The 27995-nt window shown below is 51.8% G+C and overlaps 1 protein-coding gene across 4 annotated transcripts in view; it reads right to left on the bottom strand.

Annotated features, from left to right (window-relative positions):
• Positions 1 to 2441: 2441 nt before the first annotated feature.
• The window catches only part of UNC13A (unc-13 homolog A), a 58751-nt gene continuing 33197 nt past the window's right edge, over positions 2442 to 27995 (bottom strand). The window contains exons 18-44 of one of the 4 annotated variants that reach the window (XM_072946975.1): positions 27760 to 27901; positions 27465 to 27634; positions 26334 to 26449; positions 24509 to 24672; positions 23991 to 24141; positions 23609 to 23677; positions 23211 to 23300; positions 22851 to 22985; positions 21172 to 21305; positions 20054 to 20139; positions 19733 to 19859; positions 18954 to 19050; positions 18452 to 18595; positions 17507 to 17590; positions 16865 to 16942; positions 16521 to 16609; positions 15942 to 16094; positions 14865 to 14988; positions 13912 to 13917; positions 12297 to 12335; positions 11134 to 11163; positions 9692 to 9748; positions 9237 to 9317; positions 8377 to 8524; positions 4647 to 4739; positions 3773 to 3932; positions 2442 to 2742 (exon numbers count right to left, since the gene is read on the bottom strand). In XM_072946975.1, the coding sequence (XP_072803076.1) occupies positions 2442 to 2742; positions 3773 to 3932; positions 4647 to 4739; positions 8377 to 8524; positions 9237 to 9317; positions 9692 to 9748; positions 11134 to 11163; positions 12297 to 12335; positions 13912 to 13917; positions 14865 to 14988; positions 15942 to 16094; positions 16521 to 16609; positions 16865 to 16942; positions 17507 to 17590; positions 18452 to 18595; positions 18954 to 19050; positions 19733 to 19859; positions 20054 to 20139; positions 21172 to 21305; positions 22851 to 22985; positions 23211 to 23300; positions 23609 to 23677; positions 23991 to 24141; positions 24509 to 24672; positions 26334 to 26449; positions 27465 to 27634; positions 27760 to 27901 (3068 nt within the window). The remainder of the gene's footprint in view (positions 2743 to 3772; positions 3933 to 4646; positions 4740 to 8376; positions 8525 to 9236; positions 9318 to 9691; positions 9749 to 11133; positions 11164 to 12296; positions 12336 to 13911; positions 13918 to 14864; positions 14989 to 15941; positions 16095 to 16520; positions 16610 to 16864; positions 16943 to 17506; positions 17591 to 18451; positions 18596 to 18953; positions 19051 to 19732; positions 19860 to 20053; positions 20140 to 21171; positions 21306 to 22850; positions 22986 to 23210; positions 23301 to 23608; positions 23678 to 23990; positions 24142 to 24508; positions 24673 to 26333; positions 26450 to 27464; positions 27635 to 27759; positions 27902 to 27995) is intronic. The other 3 variants (XM_072946972.1, XM_072946973.1, XM_072946974.1) reach the window with 3 other exon arrangements.

Below are 27995 nucleotides of genomic sequence, written 5' to 3'. Positions count from 1 at the left end.
AGTGTCCCCATCTGCAAGATGGACAGTGCAGGGAGTTGGGGCTGGAAAGGTCTCTGAGGTCTCAGCTGAGAGAGGTCCCAAGGATTTCTGGTTAGGTGTTTTTTTTGCATCTCTGATGGGGGCACGGTGAGGTTACAGGCTGTGCTGCCTAAGAGTCAGAGGGATTGGGGGACGCGGCTGGGCACCTCCTCATTTTAGGTAAATCCTTTGAGGATACACTGATGGGAGCCAGACAGAACAGAGTGGGGTGTCCTTCTTCCTTCTAGATCCCCGTTTTTGCTTTTTCTTCCATGTCTCTGCATCTCTGCATCTCTTAGTCTCTCCATGTCAAAATTCTGGCTGTCTCCACCTGGGCGTGATTTTACCCTCTTAATTCCCTTCCTTGTGTGTGTGTCTCTCTCCTTCCCTCTCTCCTCTTCTTTCTTTGCATCCTTACTCTGTGTCTCTGTCCCTCTCAAGAGGGGGATTGGCTCTGTCCAAGAAGTTCTTCAGTGTCACCCTACCACATCCCACTATGGGCCTCTTTTGTCCTTTCCCTGATCCATGGAAATCTGGGGCAAGCTCCTGGCATGAAGTGAGGGGAAGTGGTGAAACCCAAATGTACCATCCAATGCTGAGTGGCCTTGGAGAAAGCCCTGCTCATCTCTGAGCCTAGTTGTTCCAATACAGGAACATACCGATTTCAACACCTCCAGTCCCCTCTCACCCTCTCATCATTCTGTGTCCTGTGGCTCAGCCACAGTCTGGCTTAAACACCTCCTCTGTGCCCAGATCTGTATGGGAGGGGAAGGTATGGACAGACACACATGTGGACACGCATAGAGCCCACCACACCACCAATCCAAGACATAATTCAACTAGGCAAACCCTCCCCGCCATTCCCCTGTACTCAGCCTGTGCTGGATGAACTCAGGGCTCTTGAGAGGCTTCAGACCTCCACGTGGGGGGAAGCAGAGCCTTTCACAGACACTCCCAGCCCTATGGCATCAGAGACAGAGGCTAGGAAAGTCCTGAGGGGGATCAGAGGTTTGCTGCAGCAGGGAATATTTGTGATGAGTTCTGAGGAATGAGTAGGATTTCTTAGGGGGAAAGAAGAGGGAGGAAATTTCCAAAACAGTCCTAGCCTGGGAGTCAGAGAAAGTCATTTGACAAATATTCCGAGGTTCCTTCCATGTGCCTGGCCCAGTGCTGGGAACCCTACACACACACACACACACACACACACACACACGCACGCACGCACGCACGCACGCACTCACCCCTAGAGTTTCTGGTCTCTTTCTCTCTCCTTTCCTGACTGGAGCATTCTGGGGGAGGAAGAAGGGGTTGGGGTAGGGGACTGGGTCCAGGGAATGTCAAATCTTCATTCTTTTTTGGCAGGAAGTCAAGAGTTCTCAGGGTATCTTCCCCTGGGGTCCCATCAGAAAGGGCTGAGGGCAGAGGCTTTGCTTGGCAGCCAAAGGTGGGAGGGGGCACTGGGGGTCTTGGCCCAGGACCCCCATCCCTTTAAGGACTGGGGGAGGTCCCCTGAGGGGAGTTAGCAGCAATGGGGAGCTGTATCAGGTCATCTGATCTCAGCCCACCCTTCAATGGGGCACACAGGCCAAAGGAAGTAGGGAGAGGATGTGGCACTGGGACCCTCAGCATTGTCTCAAGCAGCTCTCTGGGCCTCAGTTTTGCCATCTGTCAAGTGGGTGGGTTGAACTCTATGATATGAGGACTGGGTATGTGTGAGGAAAAGGGAAAGCAACCCCCCATAGGGAAGTGGGGGCAGTGCAAGTGCCCCAGAGCCGCCCCTTTGGCCCCCAGGGTTTGTGCGCCCGAGGGCGCATGTGCTTTTGAAATCCCATCCTACTCCCCCTCCCCGTTTCTTTTTTGCACAAACATCAGAAGGGGCTCCGGTTCACCCGGAGGCCCTCCAACCACCACCTTAGTCCCTCTAGCCCCGAGACCACCCCAGGGGGCGCTCCAGGAAGCCCTGCCCCTTGCTCAGGGCCCGCCCCTCGAGGGAGCTGAGAGATCCATACTTGGCAAATTGGTCTTGGGTCCCCGGGGTTGGGGACCCATCTTATGGCTTTTCCAGAGGGCAGGAAGCGGGGCCTACCGGTACCACAGCCCTGGGATCTGGCCTCCTCTATAGGGGGCGGGTTTTCCTCCCATCCGAGCTTGAAAGGTCCCCCACCAGACACTGGGGGCGTGGCCTCAAGTAGGGGATGTGGCTCCTTCCTTCCTCGCGCCCTAGGGCGTGGCATCCTGAGGGGGGTGGGCGTTGCCATTCACATTTCTCCAGAGGGTGAAGCTAAGTCAAGGGTGCAGAGGCAGCCCGCCCTCTGCACAGAACCCGGAGACTCGCCCTCTGGGAGGTCCCAGCATGCAGGCACCGCCCCGCCCCGCGCTCTCTGCGCAGGAGCAGTGCTGCCCGCCCGCCCGCGCGCCCCGCGCTAGGGAGCAGGCGCGGCGCCGCCTTCCTCGGCTGAGCGCGTGTCAGACTTGAGCTTGACGAACTCCTTGGCCACTTCGTCATTGCTGCGCTGCGACAGGATGCGCAGCACGGTGAGGCCCGTGTCATCCATGTGGATGCGGCGGCCAAGCGGCAGCCAGCAGGCGGCGCTCCCGCGCTGAGCCAGCTCGCGCAGCTGCAGCACAGCCAGCCCCACCGTGCGGTCCTCGCGCGCGAAGCAGTAGTCCTTGACGCACACCTGCAGCTCGTAGCACTCGGGGCCCGCGTCGGCGCTCAGCGTGCTGCAGAAGGGCGGGGCGTGAGAACAGATCCCGCCCACTGGCCAGCCACGGCCCCTACCGGTGACCCGGCCTCCCTCCCGGGCCACGCCCACACCCGGGCGTCCTAAGCTGGGCCACGCCCATATTAAGGGATCCGTCTATTCTCATAAGATTCCACAATAGGCCGGCCCCGTCCCTGCCCAAGCTGTCCAGACCTACAACCCCTCGCTAGGCCACGCCCACACCAGCTGGGCACGCCACCCTAGTATTGTCCGTGCCACCTCTCCTCCCTCCCTTCTCCCTCTCCTACCCAATGATTCCCCCGCCAGCCCATTCCCAGCCCCTAGCCAAACCACGTCCCCATCCCAAGTGACCCTTTCCCCAGACCACCCTGGCTAGGCCATGCTCCCACCTCGTGATACTCGCACACACGCCCTCGGCCGGCTGAGCTGCTGTCCCCACCACCCCGCCCCAGATATGGCACCCAGGAGCCCCCTTTACCAGGCTCCCACCTGAATCCACCTTCTCCCCTTGAACTGTCCCCTCCCTCAAGCTCCCTAGCCCACCCCTTTTACACCCAAGATGCGCTCTCTTCACAACCCTGCCCTAAAATCTCAGCACGAGTCCCCTTATCCCAGGCTGAGTCCCTAGGGGCACTGGGGCCAGCCTTGCTGCTGTCTAGTCAAGAGCTCACTCCTGTCAGGCCACGCCCACACGGATCCCTTCCCAGGCTGCACTCCTAGTCCTCAAGTACTCTAGCCCACCCCAGGAGACATCTGCCCCCTACTAGGCTGTGCTCTTGCTCCCAAGTTTTGCATCAGGTGACCTACCGCTCCAAAGTCCTCTGACCAAGAGCCCTCCCCTGACAGAACTGATGTCACTCCTGCACTAAGGTGCCTCCCTTCCCAGCACCCCCCACCTAGGATGTGATCCCCTCCTGTTCCTGTCCCCAGGTGCCACTGGCCCATGAAGATCCCTCCTGCCTAGTGGGCCCTGAGGTTCATAAAGCAGATGTCCCCTCGCCATGCTCCCCAAAGTGTCCCAGACTCACAACTGGAAACTCTCATTGTACTTAGGGGCCCAGCTGTTGTTCTTGGATTTGGTCGCAAACTTGCGTTTCTTGTCGCTGAGCTGGGGTCCAATGATGTTGACCTCGATGAACGGCCGGAAAATACCAGAAGTCTGCCACTTAAGGTCATTGGCAGCCACCACTGTTGGGGGAAGTATAGGATAAGACCAGTTACTGTCCCCCAGTTTGCAGCGGTGGTTTTCACAATCTCCAAGAAAGACTACATTTCCCTGCATGCCTCTGTAGCTAAGTGTGGCCATATGACTAAGTTCCAGCCAATAAGATGTAAGAGGAAGCACAACTTTCAGGTTGTGGCTTGAAAAGTAAGGAGAATGCCTTAAACTTTCTCCTTCCCTAGCTGGAGGCCGGGATGCTGATGAGGGCTGAGTTCTTTGGGACGCTATAGAAGAAGAAAATACATTAGGGATAAGAGTACAACAAAAGATGACAGGGGCCTGGATCCCTAACACTGTGCCAAAGCCTCCACATCAGCTCTGAGCTGATTGTCCTTGAAGTTAACTCAGAGAAAAATTCATTAATCTATCTTGTTTAAGCTACTGTTATTTTAGGCTTTGGCTAAAACAGCCCAATCTGTGTTTTAATTAACAAAATAAAAGCCAACAAAAGGAAAACAGAGCTGAGAGATAGAGGAAGTGGAATTGAGTCCTGTAACTCTGCACCCCTTGATCCCACCATGGCTGAAGGCAGTTACTTCTGGAATTTATGGTTTTATGAAAACTTTTTTTTTTTTAATGAAAAAACTTTTTCTTCCTTAAACTAGTTTGAGTTTGGTTTCTGTCTTAAAACCTAGTGCATCCTGGCTGAGGCATTCTCCCTCCCACCGCAGGCTACTCACCTTTCACTGTGACCTTGTGTTCCCCAGTTCCTGGATGAGTGAAGAGCTCAACGTGGACAGAGACTTCACCCACAGGGTCTTCCACACCCGAGCCTGGGCGGGTTAGGGGAGGATGCTTGGCATGAGCTCCATTCTTTCCCACCCACCAGAAAGGACGTGGACTGCCTCCCACCTGAACTGCCTCCCTCCCTGTGCTGGCGGCATCAGGTCATCAGCCCTGACAGGGTGGCACTGAGGGGTGGCTGGGATGATGGGTGCTCTTGGGGAGGCCAAGAATCCTGAGTTCTAGCCTTTCACTGCCTTGTTGTGTGATCTCAGACAGATCTCTTAACTTTTCTGGGCCTAATGTCCTTTTTCTCATTCCATGCTATCAAACTCAGCCTTCATCTTCCACATCATCTCGGCGGAATCTGACACCCTGGTTTTCTGTGCCTCATGTTCTCCTCTTGGCTGCAACAAGGCCACACTCTCCAGGTTCTCATCCTACAGATTAGTCACACCCTCTTTTGTCCTTTCCTCCTCCTCTGTTGATCTTCAAACTGTTGGGACATCCTGCACCTTAGTCCTCAGCCCCTTCTTTGTTTTCATTTCCTAAGAACTGGTACAGTGGAGAATCCTGCCAGGTCTCCCTTCAAAACACATCCAGAATCTAACCCACCTCCTTGGCCTCCATCCTGGTCCAGCCCCCGTCAATCTTCAGGTAAGGCTAAGTGAACCATGGCTGCCCAATCAGAGTACTCCCTGGCCATGGCTACAGTGATTGGCTCAGGGGTGGTCATGGGACCCAACCTGGGCCAATAGGAGTTGGCCCTGGGACTTTTGCTATAACTCTTAGGAAAGAGTCTCTCTCTGGTGCTGGCTGGGAAAGCTGACTCTGTCCAATAAGAGGAGGGTCCACCCCACTGATGTCTCAACACAGACCAACGACTGATGGCATTGTTGGAGACTCTGGATCCAGCTATTACCGATACTGATTCAATCCCTAATCCTTCAGTTACAGGCTCACAAGTTCTCTAGTCGGCCTGAGTCTGGGTAAGGTATGCTTCAGTTTCTGGCCACCACAAGCATCCTGACAGATTGATTCTGGGGATCACTGAAGGAGTAGTTTAAAAACTTCTGTCCCCACCCTTCCCTCTGTGACTCTGGGAAGGGCATCCTGTGGGGCCTGGGGACCTGTGACCGCCAGCACCCCCACCAGGCCACTCCCCTGCCCCTAAGAAAGCTCCCCACTCCTGGAGCACCCCATGCATGGGGGGAGGGACAAGGGGAAAGTTAGGAGTGGGGGTGGGGAAGGAGAACGGGCCAGTCCAAGGTTGATCAGGTTACCTGGTATTGGGCGGGAAGTGACTGAGTCTCCGGGGGCAGAGGGGCCTGAAGACCCCCATCACCCCAGTACTGGGGCGTGCATCCCCTCATCTTCGCTGCCCACCCCAGGGCATCGAAGTCTCCCACCCCCTTGTCATCTTAGGCTTCCTCCCCCCTTCCCCCAACCAGTCACATGCTCAGCCTCACCTCCCCCCCACCCCAGGCTGATGCTTCACAGCAAGCTCAATCCGGGCCAGACTGAGGGATGCCAAGGGAGAGTCGGACAGTGGTGGGTGGGGTGAGGGGTCAGATCATGGCCAAAGCTAGTAAGAAGCAGGAGGGGGGCAGTGCTGGGCGCCCCCATCCCGTGGCTTGCTGGCTCCAAGGGAAAGGGGCTTTCCTGGACCTCTCTGTGCTTGCCCCAACCCCATCCCCTATTCCCAAGTCCTGGCCCCCCCTGCAGGGGAAGTTTCCTTGGGCAAGGGGATTAATCTCCTTTGAGACTCAGCTTCCTCATCTATGGAATGATGGACCAGCCTGTGCGGCAACCAGGAGGAATGTCTTCAGGAATCCCAGAAAAGTGCTTGCCACAAGGGCTGGCTTAGAGGTGGAGCCTGAAAAAAGTTGGTTTTCTACACTTGGAAAAGTGAAATCAATAATAAAAATTAAAAACAACAACAACAAGGAAAAAAAAACAGTTGCTGCCAGCTAGTATACATCAGGAACTGCTCTAAATTTAATCCATCTAATCCTAAAAAAAATCCTATGAATTAGGGTCCTTGACTGTTCCCATTTTACAGATGAGAAAACTGAGGCTCAGGGAGGCAGACCCTTGCCGGAGGCGCCCAGCCACGGAATAGGGGCGCTGGGATCTGAGCCCGCTATTAACCCGGCAGGCATCTGTCTGGGGAGCCCGGGATCTGATTTAAGAGAAGCGCTTAGGGAGAAACGAATTCCGACTCGAATCGTTTCTTCTTCCCCATGCGGAACCAGCAAGCCGTCCTTCCCCCTTGTCTGCCTAGGCCCCCTGCAGCCAGTCGGGCCTGGGCGGGGCCCCGCAGGCCCGGGAGGCAGAAGGACGGGCCTTTTACTAGCCGGGCCGGGAGGGGCGCAGGCACCGGGCACCGGGCGCGGGGCGCGGGCGGGCGGCGGCGGAAGCACGTACCCTTCTCAGGATAAATGTCTTCACTAAGGGTAAACCTAGTCCCTTTTCCACCATGGACTAATCACAAGGGGGAGGTGGAGAAAGGAGGGAGGGGAAGGGTGGGGGGGAGAGACGAGCGAGCGAAAGGCGAGGATGGAGGGCGAGTGTGCGTGGCAGGGAGCAGGGTAGGCGCGGAGAGGGGGCGGCGAGTGAGAGGGAGGAGAAAGAAGAGAGAGAGAAACGTCAGCTGCAGACGGACAGACAGACAGTCTCCCGCTCCGGGGGGGACACCAGGGACACTAAAAGCAGCAGCGTGGGCTGGGCACGAAGCTGAACGCGGAGGCCCGACGCCCAGGGAGGGCCCTAGGCCCTGGGCTGACTGGGGGGTGGGGGAAGGGGGCCGCTGGTGGCCGCAAGGTTTTCTCCCCTCACCCCTGCCTCCTCTTCCAATGCCGGAACTAAGCCTGGGTCAACAGCCAAACTTCTCTCCCTTGTCTGCACTCTTAGGGCCAGTTTTGAAAATGGGGGTCCCCAGGGAGGGGAACTAGGACCCTCGAGTCCTGCCCCCCAGCCCCAGCTGCTGTGTGTGAACTCAGAGAGCGACAGGAGACAGAGATAAGAGAAGAGAGAGAGAAAGAGAGAATTTGAGAAATGGGAACTCAACTCCCTCTCCGTCCGCCCCCTCCAGGTCAGGGTTCCTCCCATCCCCGGGGCTGTCATTCCTTAGCCCCTGACAGTGCAGAGGGACCTTCAACCCCAAGGACCCCAGGGACCTTCAACCTTTCCTCCAAAGATCCCTCCCCTGGAGCTGCCAATCATTCCTTGACTGCATGACGTCACAGACCCCCGCCCACACCAGAGCTGTCAATCACTCCTGAATCACAACAGCCTCACGTCTTGCTCTCGAGCTGTCAACCGCTCCCCGGAATCACGGAATCGAGGCCCCGCCCCTAGGAGCTCAAGGTCCCGCCCCAAGGACCACTCCCTGGTCCTTGCAGTCAGAGGTCCCGCCCCACAGCTTTTGATCACATCCTGACTCCATGACGCCATGGATTTTCCCAGATGTCAACCCCTCCTGGCCCAATGACGTCATAGATCTCTCCCCAAGAGCTGTAGATCACTCATCGGCCCTTTGATATCATGGAGCTCAGGTGCGCCCATGAGCTGTCAATTCTGCCCTGGACCCACGACCAGAGAAAGTCAAAGACTGTGGCACCGGCTTGGGGCTGGGCTGCCCCTGTGTGCGAGGATTGTCATCCCCGCTAACCAGTGGCTCCTTACCCTGGGCCGACTGAGTCTGTACGAATGTCTTGATGAGCAGGTCAGTGGCCTGCGTATAGAGGGACAGGGCGTAGCGCAGGGACTGCAGGTCTGGACTCTTCTCTAGGAAGGTTTTCTTGAGGCCCACGCCACCCGCATGGAAGTATTGCTGTGAGGAATAGGGTTGGGGAGAGGTAAGGTTGTTGCACACCCGGCTGGACAGCTACAACACTGCCCTCCCCCACTCCGCTGCCCTCTTCTGTGATGTGCTGGATGACAGGGGGGTCTTCAGAACACTCAGGTCCTGCTAGTCCCTCCACCCTCAGTCCCCATTTTGCCATGGCTGGCTCCCTGTCTTTCTCTAATCAAGGTTTCAAGTTTTCCTTAATGTCCCCTCCTTAATATGTTGCCATCCCTATTTTGCTGTATTTCTCCATCTCAGCAAAACATTTCCTTCAGGATAGTTTTAACACTTTTTATATCATGGAGACCACAGCCTGTTCATGTTTCCCTGTTCTTGCATGGGCTGGTTGCCTGCCTAGAATGCTCTGCTTTGCCTTGTGAATTTCCATACATTCCTTAAATGCCACCTCCCACAAGTTTTCTTCCAGAAAACCCTTTCTGCCCAGTCCCTGAGCTCTCCCATCCTTCCCTCCACCCTATCCTGACCCTACAGGGCTAGGGATGTCTGCCTCCAGCTGACATCCAGCCTGGGGTTCCTCAGGAGGCTACAATCAGCTAGCCTGAAACTGACATAGAAGGGTCATCAGGGAGTGTTTATGAACTGAATGAATTAAGCTGGGCTGGAGCTTAGGTTCACTTCATACCAGCCACACCCTCTGCCTGTCCCACCTGGGATGGATAGGGATGGGGCCTCTTACCTTGATAGTGTCCAGCGCCAGCTCAACAACTGCGCACTGCTTCGGAGTCAAGCTCTTGGCTTCTTCTCGTACCATGTGGTCCTGGATGAATGGAAAGAGGGGCCAGGTGGGCAGAGCAAACTCCGCCTTGGGGATCTGCCTTTCTAGGGGTCTCACCCTTGCTAAATCCAATGAGTTGGGATAGTGAGTCTGTCTTTTCATCTTTGTGTCCTAACATGTGACTGGCAGGTGCTCAATAAATATTTGTTGAATAAATTATTTGTACTCTTGATCAAGCAGTCTTTGAAGCTGAACCTTGCACATCTTTCCAATATACTGGAATGAATAAATTATACTTAAACCTGTCTGAGTAGGTTTCTGTCCTTTGAGCATGCAAAGTGTGTCACTATTCTGGGGCCTCTTCCTTAGGAGCCCCCACCCCCACACCAATCTCCTGCCCCCACCCCTGGCCTCACCTTGAGTTTAGACAGCTGACCCAGCTCCTTGGCTGCATTGAAGATCATCTGGGTTCCCTGCAGGTGACAACAGACATAACCTGGGTAAGAGTGGGGGTACTCCTGCCCAGTGACCAAGCTCCCACTGACACCCCAGCCCCAGATGCCATCTTAGTTCTTGTCCAAAGGCTCTGGGTAGGGCAATGGTTGTGTCCCGGGGACAGCAGCCTGGAGCCCTCCAAGAAGTGCTGACATTTTCCCCAGAAATCCCAGTCCTGTGGGGTGCTACCCATCCTCCCACCTCCACCACGACCCCAGGTTGTGGGACAGAGAAGAAAACAAACAGGGAGCAGGCTGGGAGGGGCAGTAGGTTGGGGGAGCCCAAGATGGTGTTTGTGGATATGGGCGGGGCTTGCCAGTACCCAGTCTAGGAGCCCTGAGAAAACTGTGGGATGGGCTCCGGTGAAACCCACCAGCCATCGCAGGCGCAGTCCCTCTGTGGGAGTAATCTGGGGAGGGGGGCTTTTCATCTGATCTTTTAAAGGAAGAATCCTCCCCCTCAACACACACCTCAGTACCCATCCTCTACTCCTCCCCCAAACAGACATCAGCTAGATGCCATCCGGGTTATGGCTTTGATGAACCGGATGGGCCTGGGTTCAAATCCCAGCTCTGCTGTGTGGCCCTGGGCAAGTCATTTAACCTCTCTGAGCCTCAGTATTCCCATCTTGAGATGGGAAATCTTATCCAATTTGTGGCTTAGCTGGGACTAATCATGTCTTTGTTCAATATTGGTAGTTATCATCACTTGGTTTTAAGGTCATGGGCAGTGCTGGGGGAGATGGGGTGCTGGCCTGGAAGCCACATGTCCTGCCTCCTCCATCACTATGCTGGGTAACCTGAGGCATGTTCCCAGCCCTTTCTTGGTCTCAGTTTCCTCTCCTGGCTAGCAGGAGCACCCACACTAGCTTAGGGGATGGGGGTGGGGGTGGGGGTAGCTATCAGTGAGGTTATGTGTCCTGAATGACTGGGTCCTGGGGTGGTCTGGGGTCCTGGGCAGGGCTAGGTGGGGTGTGGGGGGGCATTTACTGCCCTGTTGATGGTTTTCCAGTAGGATCTAGTCACCCTGCCACTACTATTGTTATTATTATTATCTTCTTGTTTGTTGCTATTCTTATTCCTTGCTGTAATTTCCCGAGGCTGTCATGAGGCACAGGTACTCAGGAGCCCAACTGTTTGGGCCTTGGTGTCCCCTGCCATACCCACCTCCCCACCTGCCACCCTCCTCCCACCACCCCTCACAAGCAAGCCAGACAGACAGAGGAAGAATAGACCGACAGACAGGGTCACAGAACACCCCCCGGACGGCACGGATCACAGAGGTGGAAAGAGGCACGGGGTGGGGTGCAGGGGCAGTGGGGTGGGGGATAGGAGCCAGACAGACAGTGAGAGGCCGGTCTTACATCTGAGTGGCTTGGCAGTTTCACCCTGCCCTGTGGAGAGAATCAGGCGGAGGTCAGAGTTTGGGTGGCTGCTAAGAAGATACGCAATGGGACTTCCCTGCCCCCTCAAAGCACAGCCCATGAGCTCCCTCCCAAGTTCTGAGTCTAATGGTGGGCCCCCTGACCAGGTAGGCACCTTCCCTTGCCCCCTCGTGGGGGATTGGGACCAGACTCTGGACTGCCAGGAGGCTACCATCAGCTCATCACCTGGGGACCAGTGCCCAATCCCACAGTCAGCCTGCCCAGAGATGGGGTGCCGTGGGGTGGGGAAAGAAGAGAGAAGGCTTGGGGTCTCTCCTCCCCCAGCTCCCAAGACCTTACCCCAGCAGGTCTGACCCTAAAAGAAACATGATCACAGGTATCAAGGGTTCACTCAACATACAGACACACATCCAGGCACATCCATGAGTACACAGAAAGTTTATGCACACACACCCAGATCAACATACAAAGACATGCATGCAGAACTCACGAGCTAAAATACACTACTGAACACTTGCACACATGTGCACGGTCACACACACACAAATCCACACATCCTTTGCCCCCAACAGGGATGCACGTATGTATAAATGGTGCCTGACATATAGAATGTGCCCCTCAAAGGGCTGGATGAGTGAGTTGGGAAGCCTTACAACCCACGGTCACGAAATGGAGACCCCACTTGTGTGCACATAGGCATGATAGCCCTGTACAAGTGCACAGCCAGGGCACAGCTCACAGCTCCTTATGACAAACACCCATTAGAACAACAACAAAAAAATCTGCATAAAAAAACAAAATATGTCTCAGTCCCAGGGCAGTTTTCCAGTGTCTGGGCCTTTCTGGAAGCCATGGAATTTTAGCCAAGCCCAGGACTGGGGTAAGAACTTTAGGTGTAGTTGTGAGAGGATAGGAGATGGTTGTGCACAAACTCACACACACTCCAAGCCCTGTCCCTGGGAAATCACTTTGTCTCTGACCAGCATTGTGGAACTTGATTAGGACACCTGCCTCCTCCTACCCATGACCCCCAGCTGAACTTTCTGCCCATGTAAATAGACACACACACACACACACACACACACACACAAACGCCCAGAAACCAGAGCTCAGGACCTCAGCACAAATGAGGCCCTCATTACCTTTTCTAATCCCTTGCCATGTTTTCTCAAGAGGGTGCCCTGCAGAGACAACGTCACAGGGTGATCAACCTAGCAAGCTGTATGGGGTAGGAACCCAAGGTGATAACACAGGTACTCATGGGGATAGGAAGCAAAGGGCAGCTGCACTGTACAGGGGGCTGGTGACTGGGCTACGGGGGGATTGTATGTGTGCCTTCATGACTGACTCTTAAAAGGCAAGAGAGAGTTAGAGAGACAGGAAAGAGAAAGAGACAGAGAGAAGGAGAAATAGAAAGACAGAGCCAGAGAGAGAGGAGAGAAGTCACTGCCAAGATATTACCCATTTACATTTACTGTATATATGAGGTTCTTGGTTCTTGAGTCAATAGGAAAGCAAATGGGCTTCATATTCAGAGAGACCTGAATTTGAATCCTGACTCTGACATATATTTACTATCTGGCTTTGAGTGACTCCTCCTCTCTGAGTCTCAGCTTTCCTCATCTGCAAAATGGGAATAATAATAGCCATTTTGCTCAAAGCATGGTCATGAAGCTGAGCTGAAACAACAGCTATGAGGTCTGTACTACAGGAAACCCTCAATAAATGTAAATTCTCCTAGCTCTCTGCCCACAAATGCATTGTCTGTGGTTGAGTACGTTGCCACCACGTGGTTACAGCCAAAGACCCAGACTGCAGCCAACAAGAAGTCAGATGAGCACTAGGAAACTTTTGACAAGGTGAAATCTTGTCACAGCCTCGTCTGGCCCACAAAAGAAGATTCTAAAGTGGTTTTAACTGATCTCTGCCTTCGTAGGTGTCTGCACACCACCACCACCACTACCATATTACCTCTAATTTAGTGAGCACTGCCTCAGTCAGTCACTGAGTTGAACACTTTAATGCACCATCCTATTTGGTTCTCACAACAACCATCAGAGAGCTGCTACAATTAACCTCTTTTTCCAGACAAGGAAATGGAGGTTGGGAGGTAAAGTGACTTCCCAAGGTCACAGAGAGAGAATAGCTGGGCTGAGATTTGACGCCAAGTCTGCCTGACACCAGTCACAACATTATCCCCGACCTGGGTGCCTGGGTGTGTGTCTGGGATTCTTGTGTGTTTGTATGTGTGGTGGGAGTAGAATGGGCAGGGGTGGTGGTGAGGTGTCTGCGTTGATCAGCTGAGTAGGGACCCAGGTAATGAGGGCCTTTATTTTGGGTGGCTGCTAACAGTTCAGAGCCCAAAGGAGAGGTCAGTGTAGCTCCATGACTTTGAACTGTCTTGAAGCTCTGGGGAGAGACCCAGACATCCTGGAGCAGGAGAGTAAGGGTGATTCTAACTAAAAGACGTGTGCAGATGTGAAGGTGCTGACCAGGTTTTGGGGAGGCGGAGGCCTTTCGTGAGTACTTAAAATGGGTTGGGGTGGGCGGGCGTGGTCTCCCTCCCTCCCAGCCCCGCCCCTCCCCATGCTCCGCCCCAGACAGACACAGGCACATCTAGGCGGGAGGTGGGACGGTGGGTAGGGGGGCCAGTAGGTGAGGAGGGGGCTCTGGGTGGGGGGGGTGCAGCCACGTGGTGGGCTGAGTCCAGACACAGAACGGACGGACAGACAGACGGACAGAGGGACCTCTACTTACGATCATCTGTCAGCCGTGATGGGGGCGGGGTGGTAGGGGAAGGGGGGAATAAGTCACCATGAGTCTCCCAGGAAGGCCAGGGGGGTGGGCAGAGACGGCACCGAGGGGCGGATCCCGTGCCCCAGACCAGCCCAGCCCTGGGGAAGTGGGCAGGCAGCGAGAGGTCTGGAACCTCCCCAACCATGGTTGCCCCTAGGCGGCCCCCACTCACCCTCCAAAGCCTCCCCAGTCCACCCAGGAACGTCCTCCCACTCTGTGCTAGGCCATCAGTCCCATGCCACCGCTGTCCTCAGGCCTCCAGGGGGACCACACCAGCCAACTCCTCCCAAGATATCCCCATCCCCCACCTGGAAGCCTGATCTCTGGGGATCACTGTCTCCCTGCTGTTCCCAGAGGGTCCCAGAGGCACAGTCCTGGTTTCTGGATGACCCTGGACCTCTGCTTGACCTTTATGACCTTGAGCACTCTACATGACCTCTAGTTGACCTTCTGAAGCCCTCTGTTCTATTGGTCTCTGATCTCTGAATCCAGGTATCTCCTCTTATCTCTTGATTGACCTCCAAAGCCCCCGATGAACCCAATGACCCCATAACCTCTGTGACCCATGGATGGTCTTGATCCCCAAGCAGACCTCTGTTTTCTAGGTGATCTCTAACCTTTGAATAACCTCTTGACCCATATGCCCCCTAGACATCTCTTTACTCAATTTGGCCTCTTTGACCTTTAAATAACTGACCCCTGAATGACCTCTTTTACCCTTTGATGACTCTTGACCCATATGTGAACTCTCTGATTTTTCAATGGCCCCACTGACCTCTGGTGGCTTCTAGAACCTTCAGATGGCCCTTGTACCTGGATGACCTCTAAGCCCAAAGAGACTTTGACACCAAGTTGTCTGGGCTCCCGCAGAGGGGGTGGCCCAGGTGTTCCCTCTGGCCCCCTGCGGGCCTCACCGTCTGGTCAGTGAGGGGTGGCAAGACGATGGTTTTCTCCATGGTGTTCATGACCAGCTTCCATAACTCCTTCAGCACCCGCTTCAGCACCGTCTTCTCGCAGATTTTGGCAAAGAGAGTCAAGCTAGGGACGAAAGGAAAGTCTGAGAGAGGGCCCAGCTGGCCCTGACCCAAGGAGCCCCTTCCCCTCAACACATTCCATGGACATGCAAAAGTGTACAGAGCCTGGACAAGGACCCCCTGGGTGGTCTGATGGTGCTATGATGTGTAATGCATGAGAGGAGGGTGAATGGTGCCTGGACAGGTCAGACTTGGAAGGGGCCTCAAAGCCTAGGAGGAAGGCTTGGGCCCTAACATGGAGGGCAGCGGGGATCCATGCAATGTTCGAGAGAGAGAGAGAGAGACAGCCAGACTTTCCTATCTGAAAGAACAAAGTGGAGGATGAACTGAAATAGGAAGGCTAGAGACCAGGGACTATGAAGGGGCTGGGGCCATGCTCAGAAAGGAGAGGATGAGAATGGTAGAAAGGGGGACAGACTTGAGAGGGAAAACAACAAAGAGTTCATGATTGGATGTATGGGGTTGAGAGAGGGCAATCCACCATGATCCTTTCAGCAAATGACCCTCCCATCCTCCAAACCTTCTTTAATCCATCACTTCTTCTTTCCATTCGTCCTTCCTTGCATCCTCCCATTCATACATCCATTCTCTCATCCTCCAGTTAGTCATACATCCATCCATCTGTCCATCAATGGATCTATCCTTTTACCCATATACCCTCCATCTAGCTTTCTAAGCATTTATCTTTTAATCTACCCATTCATCCACCCACCCATCTTTCATGTCATTTATCAATCCGACAACCATCCATTCATCCAGACAAATATTTACACACTAAACCTTCCAATCATTAACCCACTCATTATTCCATCCTTTCATGTCTCTACTTACCCACCCATCCAAACCATTCACCACCCAGAAAACATGCCCTGAGTATCCTCTCCAGGCCAGCCCCAGTTTCTGAGGCTTCACCCAGGAGCCCTCCATGGCAGACCCTGTCCACTCAGCTTGGCTCACTTGCTATCCAGTAGGTCCATGATGGGTTGAAGCACGTTGTCAGCATCCTGGGCCACGCTGCTGCAGGCACTAGCAGGCACATTGCCTGTACCTTTCACCTGGCTAAGGATGTCGCCCATCTGCTTGACACACTCCTCAATGTGAGGCTGGAAGCTGGGGACACAGAGTGTAGGAGCTCAGACCAGACTCTCCTGGCCTCTGGAAGAAGGGCCAGATGAGGCCACAAAGGCTGAGCTGAGAACCTTTCATCACATGCATCAGGGAGCCATGGCATATAACAGCTAGGGTGGGAGGCTGACATTTACCTATGTTGTTCATTTCATCACAGAGTCCTATTCAGGTACTATTATTATGTGCATCCTCACTTTATGGATGGGCAAACTAAGACTCAGAGAGGTGAAACAACTCACCCAAGGCCACATAGCTAGTAAGCAGTGAAGCTAGGATTGAACTCAAGCTTTGTTTAGCTCCTAGCCTGAGGTCTTCTCCACTCCATCTGCTGAGTCTCCAGATGCCTTAGGCTCAGAGGTCTGGGAGTTGCCCTCTCCCCTCTGCTCCCAGCCCTGGAAATGCCCCTACCTTGTGGCAAACACCCGGCTGAGTTCATCCAAGACATTGTTGAGTTTCACCTGTAGCTCCTTCAAGATGTCACTGGCCTCAGCATCCAGCTGAGGAGGGAGAAGGGACATCAGGTCAGGTTTACAGGACACCCACATGTATGGAGCATTTCCCCATCCAGTCCAGGGAAAGGGACCCAACTCAGGGAAAGGGAGACCAAGGGACTGGAGAGGAAACTGAGGCTCAGATGGTTAAGCCTCTTGTTCGGGTTTGAAGAAGTAGCTGAGCTGGAATTCACCAGGGACTAGCTCTGGGGCATGCAGGGGCATGGGGATGATGGTGATCCAGCCCGGGCCCTGATTCACCTCCTTCCCTCCCATGGCTTCGAACATCTTCTCAAGCTGAACTCGCAGCTGCTGAGTGTTGTTCATGAGGATGCAGGGCTGAGGATGGGAACAGAGCAGGGAGTCAGGGCTCAGGACCTTGCCACAGAACGTTCCCTCCCTCTACTGCCAGGGACCTCAGATAGTTACAGGGTCTGGGTCTGGAGGAAGCTGGGGTTCCCTAGGGTCATCTGAGAATGGAAGACAACATCTGGTTTCAGATTCCTGGGAGTGTTGGGAGTGGGGATCTCTGCGGACCAACAGGAGGAAGGAGGACTTCCCCCACCATGGTGGGCTGGACCTTATGGGTCCAGGAGTGGGGCTGGGCCTTGAGAATAGCAGGAAAGAGAGTTCTTGCTACACACTCATATTTCTATATAAGGGCTCAAAACTTTATAAGATCTCATACATTCACCCTGAAGTCTTCATTCACAACAACCAGACAATGACACACTGAAGGTATGTCCTCTCACCTCCAGACACCCCCCCCCCCGCCAAGACACACTCAGGCAGACACACGAAAACACATAGTTGGACACACACAGAGACACAGGTATCAGAGCTCAGGGAAGGATGGAGCTCTGGGGGTATGGAGGGGACAGGACAGGGACCCCCGCAGGTCACCACTTTCTCCTTCTCCTTGGAGCAGTAGGAGGCGAAGTCCTTGGAGATGATGTCCGCATACTGGAGGAGCACATTACTGATGGTCTGGGGAGGACACACAAGTTGGATGAGACAAGAGGCTGGGGCTCAACGGGCTCATCAAGAGCTACTGTGAGATCAGGGATGAACCTAAACCCCTGTTAGCACTGGACCACTGGGTTGGATGAATTCTCCACCAAGATGACCATCATGACCAAAGGGAGACATCACCAGATGAAGATGATTATTTTATACAGACTCAGCTCTTTTTCAGAGCAACCAACCATCATATTAACCCAACCCCAAACACAAGCATGACTCAATCCCAGATGGAATCTCAGTTCCTACCTGCAATCTTCAGGTTTCACCCAGGCTAAAGCCAATCCAACTGAACCTCAATCCCAATCCAATGATCTCAAACTTCAGACTCACCCCCACACCTGCTCACATTCTACATAAATCCTAACACTCCACCATGAATGTCCAGTTGAATCCCAGTCCTAATAGTAACCCTAAAATTAACCCCTACCTCAGCCCCACCCCTAACCCTGACCCCAGCTCCAAATTCACTTCCAACTTTAACCACAACCCTAACCTCAACCCCAACCTCAAACTCGACCTCAACCCAAACTCTGATCTCAACTTCAACTCCAATTTCAATAACACCGCCAGCCCTAAACTCAACCCAAAGCCCAACCTCAAATTCTAACCACAACTCCGATCTCTTATGGCATGACCAACTTCAACACTAACCTCAACCCCCACCTCAGTAACAGTGATATCACCAATCTCAACCTTGTTCTCAATCCCAGTGCCAACCTCAACACTAATCCTGACCCCAATCCTGACCCCAATCCTGACCTCAACTTCAACCCCAAATTTGACCGCATTCCATCCCTTGCCTGGACCCCATCTGTACTACCGAACCTTGGCAAAGCGCCTCATGTAGTGCCCCACGATCTGGGGGTCAGGACATTCAAGTTTCTTGATGATCTCAAAGCTCTGATTGAGCTGGGAGAAGACGTCCACCACGGAGCAGGAGAACAGGGCATGCTCTGAAGTCTGTTGAAACTGCATCGGGAGGGAGGACAGGTGGGAGGAGAGAGGTCAGAGCCCGAAAGTCGCCAGAGCCCAATCCTCCTCCTCTCCATGGGGAAAGCCAGAGACCAAATGCCTGGGATAATAGTGAAATGGATACTGTACAAGGTGAACTTAGAACCAAGACTTAGAGGTGGATGTAGGGGGAAGGGTCAAGCTTGATCAATTCTCATTCATTTGTTGGGTGCACAAAAGACTTTCAACACTGTGAACAAGACAAAGATGGCTGACAACTTTCAGAGACTGGTCTCATCTCAAGGGCATTTTTTGCCCCCAGATTGGATCCCACTGTGGGTGGACTGGGATCTTGGTGGTAGATCAGCCTTCTCACCCCATCCTTCTTGTCTCGCTCCAGGGCCCCATGCAGGAAATCCCGGGACACTTCCTCATTCTCGTCCAGCCACTGGATGACGAAGGGCTCAAACCACCTGGAATGGAGAGCTGGGGTGAGACCCTACCATCTCGTGTCCCCCTGACTCTCTGCTCAGGCTCATTCTATGACCTTGAATGGCTACTCCCTCACTCCTCTCCGGTATCAGACCTTGGCTGCTTCACGCATGAAATGGACTAAGTGACCACTGTCAGAGCAAGGCTCAGATGTGTGGAAATCCTGGTTGATAAACTGCCCGTGGGCAAGTGGGTTTACTCTCTGAGATCCTGACACAGCACATAGTAGGTCCTTGGTTAGTGGTGACCACCATCTCGCTCTCCAACACAGCCAAAGAGTCAGACATCCTGAGTTCAAATCCTGGCTCCCTCACTAATTGGATGTCACCTTGGGCAAATCCTTCTGCATTTTACCCTCTATTTGCTTATCCACAAAATGGGAATTACAACACTCCCAGCTCACAGAATTGGCGAAAGGATAGGATTAAATAAGAAAAAACAAATGGGACTGTTCAGCAAGGTTCCTGAAACTTGTGATTATTAATTGTCTAGCTATAGGAGTCCACAGTACAATGGCTGAGAATGGAGAACACTGGGTTTGTGCCCCACCCAGGTCCCCAATGTCCAGGGAACCCTGAAGAGGTCAACTCCCCACTCTCCGAGGGGCCTCAGTCTAGCTGTCAGCGCTACAGTTCTAGCTTGAGTTCGGGGCAGGGGACTTACGCAGGATACTCAGGCACTCGGTCCTTAAAGGCAGGAAGCTCTGCCACATATTCGTTGTAGAGCCATTTGACCTTGAAGTGGAGGTTCATGTAGTCGGCGCTCTTGCACAAGCGATGCTTGTCATGCTCTGGACAGAGAAGCAAGGGGGCAGCTTAGACAGGAGGGTCTACTACTCTCTGTCATGGCAGTGCCCACTCTGGCCATCAGTGGTGTCTGACCTCAGGCATGAGGGTCCAGGGCACTCACAGCCTTGGAGGGGACATTGAGGCACAGCTACCTGCTGCAGCCAGGCTGGGAGATACGGGGGTGGTGGGGACTCACCTTCCATGGCATACTTCATGTCCTGGGCAAACAGATTCCACATTACTTCGGCACTGATTTTACCCACGTTCAATTCCTGGGGAAACCTGGTGAAGGTCATGGACGTATGAAACCTTGGCAGACAGAAACTAGATGGTTCAGGCTGCTTTGGCCTTCCCAACCCTGAGAGGGTAGTGTGGGACAGGCAAGGGATCTGGATTCAAGTTCACTTATAGATACTGACTTGTTGAGTGACTATGCACTGAGACCTTGCTTCTCTCTTAGCTTTCACCCACCCATCGCTTGATTCATTCATTCACCCACTCATTCATCTATCTACACATCCATTCATCCACCCATCTATCTATTCACCCATCCATCCATCCATGCATCCATTCCTTTATCCACCCACTCATCCTTCTACCGATCTATCCATACACCTATTAATACATCCATTTATCCATCCATCCAAAATCCCTGATCTTAACTCTGTATCTAAATAAACAAGAAATGTTGGCATCCCAGAGTTAGAAGCCCTTCTAGTGTGCACCTCAAGGAGAAAAAAAACACAAAAATTCATTCAGGTAACAGAGATGAAAATTCTGAAGACATATAAATCCACAAACCAAAACTGTGCACACATTTGCACACAATCACACAATACACAACACTGCATACTGAAGCACATTCCATATCTGTACAGATATACACAATTAAACCCATAGACCACAACTACACACAAATTATATCCATACATACAAGTGATAATGTAATATACATGTAAAACATTTAGTAGAGTATCTAACACATAGTAAATACTTGAGCAACACTATCTGTTGTTATTTATGAACCCCCCCACACATACACAATTATTTACATAGGTACACACTGTTACACAAATCAACACATACAAAATGCATGTCTGATTGTACCAGTGATTGAATATACATACACACAATTTTGTTTGTTTGCAAATTATGCCATACTCCATCCATGCACAACCACACCCACATCTGCCCTGACCTACATATTTTATGTGTAATTAGATATGATTGCCTTTACACAAAGGCACAGACGCAAAACTGCACACACATTCACAGTGACCTCCAGATAATTAAGTACACAGATACACAACTCACTGGTTGAGGCAGGGAGTGTAGGAATTCTTGTCTTCCTCAATGATGGACACTATGAGAGTGATCAGCTTGGACCAGAAGTCGAGGTTCTTGATGCTGGGGCCCTGTTCCTCTGGGGGAACTTCCCCTTTCTTGGCCTGGAAAGGACAGTGGGGACATTGGCCACAAAGGGTCCAAGCATGAGGGGCTCAGTCAGTTCATTATTGAGGGGCGAGAGATTAGTGAGGAAGGGGCCCCATTAACATGTATATGTTTCAGGTGGGAAGTCTGCATGAGAAGGAACTGAACTCATGTAAACTGGCCCAAACAGAGCTCATATCCACACAGTTCAACAAAGCTTAATTAGACTCAACTCATAAAACTGAATGGAATTGAATTGAGTTGAATAAACTCAAGCCCACTAAACCAAACAGAACTGAAATGGATGCAAATCAGGACCACTTAGCTTAACAGATGGAAGTTATCAGAGTTAATTCAGTGGAACTGAACTTGGGCCAGTTACACTGAATGAGTGGAATTAAACTTAACTGGATTGAATTAAACTCAAATGCACCTAACTGAATTGAGCCTAATCAATTTGCCCAAGATCAACATCAACCTAACTCAAAATTATGTAAATAAATTGGCTTGAACTCAACCCAGCCCAACTTAATTGAATTCAACTCACCCACGTCAACCCAATCCAACTCTACCTACTCATCCCAATTTAACATACTCAGGCCAACTCAATCCAGCTTTAGTCCATCAGTGGAAATGAAAGTAGCTAAACTCAACTGAAATGAGTCCAACTCAGTTGAATGCACCTGTACCTAAGCCAACAACTTCGTTCATCCTAACTCAAAGCCAACTCAGGTCAATCAAGAACAACTTGAATTCAAGTAAACTGAATGGAAATGAATGAATTTTTTACTCAATTAACCTCAACTCAGTCTAACTCAGTGATGCTCACCAATTAGACTGGAGCGATTTTAACTTGTCAAGTGAACAGAAGTAAGTGGATCTAAACTGATTATAGTTGAACTAAACTCAATCCAATTTAATCCACTTCATCTCAACTCAAATCAATTAAGAGTGACTTGATTTCAACTCAAGCCAAATGAATGCAAATGAACAGAATGAAATAAAATTGAACTGAATTCATTTTATGTGTCATCTCCTATCAGAAGCCCAGGCTGAAGTAGGGGCCACCTCAGCTCCCACAGCCTCCTGTGATTCCTCCATCCCAGTGCTAATCACCTTGGGTTGTAAATTTCCAATTTATACATTTTTTCCTTCCTAATAAGGCATAAGCTCCTTGAAATCTTACCGACAACCCTGGGACATTACATGTGTAAATGTGTTGGAAGATCTCAAGTAAATTGAGTTCAACTCAACATTTATTGAACAGTAATTCTATTCCAGGCACATAGTATTATGTCAGACTCAACTAAGTTTAACTAAAACCAAATATATTGAGCCACTACTCTGTACTAGGTGCTAAGCACTGAACTATATTTTATCTAAAGCTTGTATCTCATTGAATCTCCTTCTCAATCCTGAGATGTGAGTTTATGACCCCATTTTACAGAGGCAGACACTGAGGCTCAGAACAGTTAAATCACTTGGAAAGAGGCAGAACTGGAACTTGAGCTGGGGTCTGGTTTGAGTCCCCTAGTCCCTTCTGCCTCATCTGGAGTCCTCACCGGGTCTGTCTGGTACTCTCGACTATAGAGTTCATGACAATTGTTGAAGATGTATTCATAAGTAGAGTTGAGGCAAGCTTTTACACAGTCCTTCACCACCTGGCTGGCTCGGGGTGGGCTCTGAAGTTCTTGTACCTGAAAAGAGGAAGGGAGATGGGCTGGCTGTGCATAGTTGGGACAGAAGGTACCCAGGAAGTGGTTACAAGTGGTTTTGGATTTAAGGAAATGTTGCAGCAATATGAAAGTGGAGGGTCACTGAGAAAGGGCATTGTTCTCCAGGAGGGATGTTACTGGTTCAGAAACTAAGACTCCTGGAGTATGCTTCTTGGAGAGATAATGGGACTGAGTCCCTTTACTCACCTTCATCCGAAAGAAGGTGATGCTGGTGAGAAGGTCCACAGTGGATTTGAGGTCCTGGAGTCTCTCTGGGCTGCTGGCTGGGAAGTTATTCTATTAGAAGGGAGAAGGGAAGTGGGGTTATGAAAGAAGGCTGGAGGATGATGGGAGACAGTGTTTTAGGGGAGACACAAGAGCCCCCAATTTCAGGAGATATGTTAGGGGTCAATGAGAACACCTAGAAGTAACTGGGGGGTGTCTGCTTGGATGCACCAAACATATTGGGCCTATGTGTACATGTGTCAGAGGAACACATTCTACATGTTAAGCAGGGTTCTCCCACGTGGATGCCTGCTGGTAGATGTTCCCTCCAGGCAAACACATGCATGGGGTGAGCAAATCATCAGGCATGCACTTCTCACCCGATACATGGAGAGGTCGATCCGCAGGGAGTTATGCAGCTGGTCCAGGAGCTTCACAAAGCGTTCTTTCTGAGGAGGCAGAGGAGGAAGAGGCGGGATGAAGACAGGGACTTGGGAGTCAAGTGTAGCAGCTCAGTGTGGCTGCCATATTGGCTAAGTGCTTACTATACTCTAAGTGTACCCCATCCACTGTTGAACTGACCCCTCATAACACCCATTTTCATTCTACAGAGGGATAAAATGAGGCTCAGAGAGGGGAAGTGACTGGTACAAAGTCACACAGCAAGTCAGGTCCAGATTGGGGATCCGGGAATCACTTGGGGTCTGACCAGCACAGGGTCAAGCTCTTTCTCATCCCCAGGCCCCAGCCCCTGGGACTGACCCCAAAGTTGGAGGCAGCGAAGCGGTCGGAGGCAGACACGTTGGTGGAGGCGGTGGTGTGTGCGTAGTAGGCATTGATGTTGGCAAGCAGGGTGCTCATGACGGCAGGCACCCCAGGACACATGTACTTGGAGGAGAGGCAGGCAAAGTGGCTGGTAGAAGGGAATGAGAAGCCTGGTGTCCAATTCCCAGAATGCCTCTATGATGGCTTCCCCCAGCCCCTCAAACCGTCCGTTTTCCCTCTGCTTGATTCTGTCCTCTGAGTTTCTCTGTCTCCTCTCTGAACTGCCCTGTCTCTGCCGCTATCTCCAGCTTCCATCTGTCTCACTCTAGCCTTCTGCTTTGGCACTTTCCTAACCTTCAGGGAAATTCCATAACCATCATCACATTCACTTCCGCTCAGGCTTCTCCTCCCAGGAACCCCTTCCATCCCAGATTTGTAAGTGTCCTCTTGGTAACAACTCCTCCCCCTAGTTTCCTGAACCTCGCCCTCACATCCATCTCAGCCTGCAGCCTTACGTCATGGCTTGGTAGATGGACTCGACACCATAGCGCATGGCAAATTCATCCACAATCTCCTGGGCTGTCTCATCATAGTAAACCTTCCAGGCGTCATCACCCTTGGCATCTGGGATCTTCACGACCCCATTGTTCTGCACATCTGTCACGAAGTGGAACAGGTTCTGCCACCACAAGGGAAAAGGTGTCATAGAGAGTGCAAGGGGATACAAAGGGTCAGAGAGCCCAGGTCTAGGGCAGCTTTTATCATCTATCTATCTGTTTAATTGTTAATTCATTCATCTACTCTTTCCTTCATCCACCACCCACCCATCCATCCAACTACCCCAAATTTCACCTATCCCTCATCTATCCTTCTAATATTTCAACTACATACCCATCCATCCATCCATCTGCCCATGCGTCCATCTGTCCATCTACCTGTCTATCTACCATCTCTCTATCCATCTACTCACTCACCCATCCATCCAACTACCCGCAAATCCACCTATTCACTCATCCATCCTTTCAGTAATCCAACCACACAACCATCCATTCATCCAACAATCTGCCTACCTATCCACCCATCCATCTGTCCACCCATCCATCTACCCACCCAAACATCAATTCAACTATCCAAAAATTCACCCATCCACTAATCCTCCCTTCTAATAATTCAACCACACATCCATCTATTCCATACATTTACCCACAACTTAATCTGTTTATCCAACAATTCATCCTTCTACCCAATCAACCATCAATCTGCCCATCCATCACCCATGTGCCCATGCATCTACCCACCCATCTACCTATCCAACTACCTCCAAATTCTCCCATCCACATCTATACTTCCAATAGTTCAACCACACATCCATCTACCCACCCATCCATCAGTCCATTCACTCACCCTTCCCTCCATCCATTCACCCATGGATCCATCTGTCTTTCTGATCTTTCTTCCATGCATCCATCCATCCATCTACCCACCTACATACCCACCCATCCAGCTACTCCCAGATTCACCTACCCAGTCATCCTTCCTCCTAGTAACTCAACTGTACATCAATCTATCTACTACCCATAGCTTAATATGTCCATCCAATAATTTATCAACCCATTGAACCATCCATCACTTATCTATCTAGGTAGAAATCCAGCACCTATCTATCTACCCAACCATCATTTTTTAAAAATGGAGGTGCTGGGGTTGAACCCATAACCTTATGCATGCTAAGCATGTACTCTACCACTTGAGCTATATCCTCCTCATTGCCTAACCATCCACCCATCCTTCCAACCATCATCTATCTGTCGATCCATCTATTCACCCATCCATCTATCCAACTACCCCAAAATTCACCCATCCAATACATCTGTACTTCCAATAGTTCAACCACACATCTATTCACCTATCTTTCCATCTGTCCACCCATTCTTTTATCCATTCAATACTCACTCATCCATTCAATCATTTATTCATTCAGCAAACTGAGTTCTCTCCAGGAGCCCCCAGGTGGGTGGAAGAGACAAACCCAGGCACAAACAACCCAACCCTTAGCATTTAGTGCTGGGACATATGGAAGATCTGGAGCTCGATAGTGAGAGTCTGCCTGGAGGTCAGAGAGAGCTTCCCAGAGGAAGGAACCCTGAAGCTGGACCCTGATTGATGGTGAGGAATTTTCTGAGCAGAGAGAATGGCATAGGGCACAGTCTCAGAGGCCCAGGGGAGTGTGGACAGTGTGGTTAGAAAGAGAAAGGAGTTAGGGCAGGCAGGAATGGTAGGTGGAAACAACGTGGGAGACGAAGATGAGCTTCGAAGGCAGGGTGGATCAGTAAGCCTCACCTCATGCAGACAGGTATACTGGACATGGTAGGGGGCCACCTTCTCCTCGCCTTTGATCTCCACACTGATGTGTAGCCGGATGGCCCCTGACACAGCAGATTTGTCAGTCCTCTTGTCTGCAGGGCAGGAAGGGATGACAGTGTCAGAATTTCCCAATATAGCCCCAGGTTATGTTAGCATATGCATGACTGTAGCCCTCCCAGACTCCCTGAATTAGGGCCTACATGTTCCTCCTCAGACTGGCTCCCTAGACTTGTGTTTCTCCCACTGGACTAGGATCCTTAGGTCCTGTCTCTCCCTTGTAACTAGGATCCCAGACCTCACTTCCTCACTCAGAGTAGATTCCTGGTCTGTGTCTCCCTCTGTAGACTAGGAGCCCTAGGCCTTGCTTCTCCCTCAGGCTGTGCTCCCAGGCCCTGCCTTCCTCATCAGATCAAGCTCCTTAGAATCTACTTAACTTTTCAGGATTCCTGGGGCTATGCCTCTTTCCTCAGACTGGGATCCCTGCGTCTTGCTTCTTGCTTCCCCCATCAGAATGGGATATCTAGATTTCCTCTAACCAAATAAGAATTTTCTGGACGCGTCTCATCCCTTTGAGACTGGGTTCTCCCTATGCCTTTAGATTGAGCTCACAGATCCCTCCTCCCCCATCAGATTGGGCTCACGGATGCTACTCATCTTCTTAGAGAGGGTCCTTTGGTCTATAGCTGCCCTCTCAGATTAAGAATTCCAATCTGTACCTCCCCTCTTACGCCAGATTCTCAAAGTTCAATCTTCCTTTTAGGTTGGATTCCTGGGTCTATGCCTCTCCCCTTAGACTAATATCCTCCCTCCTCCATCAGAATGGAATATGGAGATTCTGTCCTTCCCTCACTCTCCCAAACTGAACGAAGAGGTCCCTGGGTTCTGCTCACCCTCTCAGTCTGCATGCTTCCTGCCCCTGTCAGACTGGACTCAGACTCTGCCTCCCTCGTTAGACTGAGGCCCACAGACTCTGCGTCCTCCATTAGACTGGGCTCCTAGACTGACCCTTCCTGACACTGTGTCTCTCCCCTTTAGCTGAGCTCTCCCCTTTGGCTGACTCCCCGGGGCCCCCTCCCCTCCTCCCTGCAGAACCCCACACTTGCTCACCCAGGTTGTACCACACGTCCATTTCGCCACTGAGTGTCCGCACCTCGATGATCGTCTGCCCCAGGAAGTCATCAGATTCCCTCTTGAACCGCTGCTTCACACGAGATTTGATGTCATCGTCCTCATCCCAGACGCGCACCTTGATTCGGTCCGAGGAGTTGTGACATTCACTGCAGGGGGGAAGAGAAGGTGGAGGCCGGGGTCAGGCTGGCACAGGCTAGTCTTGAAGCCCCCCTTTCAGCTGCCCCAACAAGCAGCTCCACATGGGCGGCTGGGGGTCCAGTCAGACACTTACAAGTGGAAGTTCTCCTCCCACACAGGGTTCAGGTTTCCATAGATGGTTTTTGTCCGTTTCTTGGTCTTCCCAACCTGGACGGTGACATAGGGGTCACTGGATCCCGTCTTGTCCTTTGCTTGCAAACCCTGGGCACAGACCACTGGAAGACACACAAGACAAATACAGATGTGGGCTCACGGAGCAAGGCATGCCAAGAACAGGCACTGCCACAGGCTCCTGGCTGCCTGCAGTGG

The sequence above is a fragment of the Vicugna pacos genome, chromosome 22, assembly GCF_048564905.1.
Source record: "Vicugna pacos chromosome 22, VicPac4, whole genome shotgun sequence".
Taxonomy (NCBI): domain Eukaryota; kingdom Metazoa; phylum Chordata; class Mammalia; order Artiodactyla; family Camelidae; genus Vicugna; species Vicugna pacos.
Note: the sequence above shows the minus strand (reverse complement) of the source record. Positions and strands in the feature narration are given on the sequence as shown.